This window comes from Sebastes fasciatus, chromosome 16 (genome assembly GCF_043250625.1).
Source record: "Sebastes fasciatus isolate fSebFas1 chromosome 16, fSebFas1.pri, whole genome shotgun sequence".
Taxonomy (NCBI): domain Eukaryota; kingdom Metazoa; phylum Chordata; class Actinopteri; order Perciformes; family Sebastidae; genus Sebastes; species Sebastes fasciatus.
In genome coordinates, this window is record NC_133810.1 from 33,061,346 (window position 1) to 33,066,046 (window position 4,701).

Sequence of the window (4,701 nt, forward strand, 5' to 3'; positions counted from 1 at the left end):
ATGTGGAGAGGTAAAGTTATCAGATCAGTCTGATCAGCAGCAGCGTCCAATCAATAACTGATATCCAATAAGGGGGCGTGTCTATCAGCAGCAGCGTCCAATCAATAACTGATATCCAATAAGGGGGCGTGTCTATCAGCAGCAGCGTCCAATCAATAACTGATATCCAATAAGGGGGCGTGTCTATCAGCAGCAGCGTCCAATCAGTAACTGATATCCAATAAGGGGGCGTGTCTATCAGCAGCAGCGTCCAATCAGTGACTGATATCCAATAAGGGGGCGTGTCGGTCGGCAAAAGACTTCCGTGCAGGATACACTGGTGTATCCTCGCTCATAGCTCCTCCGGCAAGCCTCCTCGATCCTCGCTCCTCGATCCTCGCTCCTCGCTCCTCAATGCACAAATAAGGGCTTTGGAACGGTCTTCAAAATGACTAAACTTAACTTTATTATCGTAATATTACAACTTATTTTCTCTTAAACATTGTAATTTATTTTCATAATATTATGACTTTATTCTCTTCTAATCTCAGATTATTTTTTCCCCCTCAATGTGGCCCTAATACGTACCATAGACCTACAACAATGATGAATAAAAATGAAAATGTAAACAAAAAACAGTATCAGTGTCAGTAACATTGTGACTGTTACTCTGCCTGAGTAAACTGGGATGAACCAAAGGAAAAATGTACATTTTTATCCTGTCCTAAATTGTTTTCTAGATCAGACAGTGGATAACACCATTATAGCAGTGATGCCATGCACAGATATGCAACTGAATTCATTCAGCAGCTCCTCGACTACAACTGGGCCAAAGCAGATATAAATAATACAAAGCACATAGATTCTATAAAGGTTTTAGTGAGGATAGGACCAGGAGGACTCTCCATCTGGCACACTTGGATACCCAAAGTGTGCCAGATGGGTTTTCTACCTCTTGAAAGTGAATCTAGCTCTAAAATACTCCTGATATCCACTACAGTAGGCTACGTGCACATAATGGAGCCTTTGGCCATGACCTTTACCCTGAGCATCATCACATTCTACCATTGAGCACAGTATAAAATCAATAAAAAAACAACTAAATTGTATGATTTTGACTCCAAATGGAGTAGTTTTATCATAATAATGAAATATGATCAAGTAAAACTTAGATAATAGGCCTCGTCTTTTAGAAACAATTCAGAAAAAAGACCACCACAGCATTTTATGGAGTTTTTAAAGGCAGTGTTTTAACAGTTCGTCACGTAAAAGAGGTTGGAACAAATCATTGTTTTGCAAGTTGCAAGCTCTGAACCGTGTTGTTAATATGCAGTTTAAAATGTGACAGTAACACTTTAACAATCTGTGGTAACTTGCATGGGAATTACATGGTAATAGACAGACTAGAATACATCACTGCTGTATTCCAGAGGTTTCATATTGGCATTTGAGAGTAAGAAAATCTGACAAGTTGTGGAAGGTACAGTCATTACATTTGAGGGATTTGAGGTGTGAAGGATGGTCGGTAACATTACAACATCTTTATTTCCTGACAACCAGACCTGGAGTGGGACCTCTACAAGAATGTTTACGGACAACATCTGGCCCAGGAGATCGTGTCAGAGGAGGTGGCGAGGTTCCTTCGGAATAAAAGCCCCGAGCGGCCCCTGGTGCTGTCCTTCCACGGCCCCTCTGGGACGGGAAAGACGCTGGTCAGCTCCATGCTGGGAAATCACCTGTACGGCTCGGCGATGAGCAGCCCCTTCGTCCACCAGTTTGTCCCCACGCTGCACTTCCCCTCACCTGACCGGGTCAAGAAGTACAGGGTGAGTTAGGGATCATCGTGGTAATCTTGATTTTAGCAGTAGTTTACGTCGTCTGTGACTAAATCTAAATCTTTGGTTTGCAGAAGGAGTTGAAGAGCTGGGTGCAGGGGAACCTGACGGAGTGCGCTCGCTCCGTCTTCTTTTTTGACGAGATGGAGAAGATGCCTCCAGGTCTCATCGACGTCTTGGAGCCCTTCCTGGGTCCCTCCCATGTCGTGTTTCGCACTAACTACCGCAAGGCCATCTACGTCTTCATCGGGTACGCACACATGCACACGTTACTTAGCGTTGACATCCAGGAAGTCCAGTTAAAGTCCACATACAATACGTAAGCGTAAGACAGCTTTTTCTGGCCTCTGAATGTGTTGTGTGTGTTTTCTCTGCAGCACCACAGGACAGGAGGTGATCAACAAGATGGCTCTGGAGAGCCGGCAGGCCGGACGGGATAGAGAGGAGATCCAGCTGATCGACATGCAGGACGCCATCGCACGGACGGTTTACAACAGCACAAAAAGTGAGTGTCTTACAGACTGTATATTTGCCACAACGCTTTGTTTTTCTATTTTTAAAATCACGCATCAAAGTGCGGATTGAAAATGTTCCTTCTTCCAATGATAACAAAAGATCATTGATCACTTTTTTTACGGTCGCTACAAAAAACATAAGTGGTTTAATTGGTGTTTATCTTGTAGTAATCAGTACATCTTACTGGTAAAGCTATGTCTTCTTTTTCATTAATCTGAGAAAACTATTTTGAAAAATGTGGGTATTTATTTGCACTCACAAAGCTAAGCTAATTAATGATTACTGCGCAACTAATGATTATTTTCATTGTCGATTAATCGATTAGTTGTTTGGTCTAGAAAATGTCAGAAAATGATGAAAAATGTCTGAAAACCCCAAGATGACGTCTTCAAATGTCTTGTTTTGTCCACAACTCAAAGATATTCAGTTTACTGTCAGAGAGGAGGAAATAAACCAGAAAATATTCACATTTAAGAAGCTGAAATCAGAGACTTTTATTCCTTAAAAATTACTCACACTGATTAATTGATTATCAAAACAGGTGGCAAAAATCAATTAATTGTTGTAGCTCTAGTATCAGGATTGTTCAGAGAATATTTTTAGAGCTCGGTTGTTTACATGTAATTTTTCATATTCCTTTTATAGAGCCACAAATTAGTCTTGATTATGGAAAAAATGTGCTGCTTTTCTTAACTGAATATCTTTTGGACTTTTGGTCGGATAAAATATGCAACTTGAAGAGATCACCTTGGACTTGAGGACATTGTGATGTGCAATATTAATTTTTTGTAACATCATTTGGGCTAAGGATTGAACTGGAACAGGTGTAAAATGTTCTGAATTATATTACGTTCAATAATTACATTACCATAATGTTTTAGAGGCGATACTCAGCGCTCTGCAGCGGTGCACAGTAATGAGCTACGTGTCGGACACACCGACGGTGTCAGATGAAGGAAACTTACGTGAGTTTCTCTCTCCAGGCGGCTTCTTCCATTCCAGCATCATCCAGCAGAAGCTCATCACCCGCTTCGTGCCCTTCCTGCCGCTGAGCCGGCGCCACGTGGAACGCTGCGTCCGCGGCGACGTGGTGGAGGCGGTGGGCGGCGACATGACCTACACTCCCGTCCAGGGACATTACTTCTCCACCACCGGCTGTAAGAGCGTCCCCGCCAAAATCAACCTCTTCCTGTGAGCCGAAGGGGGGGGGGGAACTGATGGTGTTTTTAAGGACTGAAAGGGAAACTCCTTCTGAGGTGAGTCAGTGAAGAGAAACAGATCTCTGAGTCGATCGGTTTCTCCCACGTGGAGGTCGGAGCAGCATCTCTGGAGCAAGGACGCCTCGTGGACTTGGAATCAAGGGGAAGCAGCTCTGTCAATGCGGAGGTTCCCTGAAGGCGTCGTTGGTACACGTCCAACAGTGAGCACAGGAGAGTTTATTCCCTGAGCGTTAACCAGGAGTCATGCAGCGCTCTACCTCAAACCCAGCTCTACCTTTAATATATGAACTCGGTACAGGGTGCTTTCATATCTCAGCTGCAGATGCCATCAGTTAATTTGTTTTAAAGTTTATTTATTCAGTATTTATTTATCTTTTTCTCAACACCACCCTTCATACAGTCTCACAGGTCACCCACTGGTGTCCACAGCAGGTCCGGTGCCTTGCTCACCTGTTATGCCTTGTTCACACTATACGACTTTAGCCCTGATTTTCAGCCCCCCGACTAAAGCTCCAGATCAGAGGAAAATCAGCGTTGGCTTGGCGCTCACAAACCGGCGCTCGATTCTCATGTGTGAGCTGCTCAAAGACGCTCGCCGAGAGGCTCGCAGTCACATCCCAGATATCTATGAAAGCTTGTGCTCGCTCTACATAGACATGAAGGAGCATCGCTCAACACAGTGAGGAGACACACGTCAGCTAAAAGCACAATATCACTCTATATTTCAGCTGCTTGGCAGTAATGTTAGCTGACCAGACCAAGGTCTCTCCATGAATCAATGCTGATCCTAGTGTTGGCTTTTCCTGCCTCAGCCTCCCGACCGCGGCCGGAGGGAACGGGGGAGACGGTAACGTTTCTCTCTGCGGAGCCCCGTCACTTCACAAGACACGGGAAACCTCTGTTGGTCTGGAGGAGCTGCAGCAGTTATTTCTGCACAAACGTCCACTGAACATTCACTAGATATTCTCACAGCTAAACTAAAGCCTGGAGCACACAGCCCGCTTCATGCTCGCGTGACGGCAACGTCGCGTGTTGTTTTTTATTTGGGCGTCCATGTTAACAGGTTAGAGTGGACACACTGCCCGCATGAGACGCACGTCAGACGCGCGTCTATTTTATAGAATAGAAGGCTCGCCTATTTTACACGCGAG

General features: G+C 44.5%; 1 protein-coding gene across 1 annotated transcript; it reads left to right on the forward strand.

Annotated features, from left to right (window-relative positions):
• Positions 1-4,173, forward strand: LOC141752630 (torsin-2A-like). Its single transcript, XM_074610683.1, has 5 exons — positions 1-10; positions 1,540-1,805; positions 1,889-2,064; positions 2,192-2,319; positions 3,314-4,173. The coding sequence occupies exons 1-5, from the start codon at positions 1-3 to the stop codon at positions 3,523-3,525; spliced, it is 792 nt and encodes a 263-aa protein (XP_074466784.1). The 3' UTR covers positions 3,526-4,173.
• Positions 4,174-4,701: the final 528 nt, after the last annotated feature.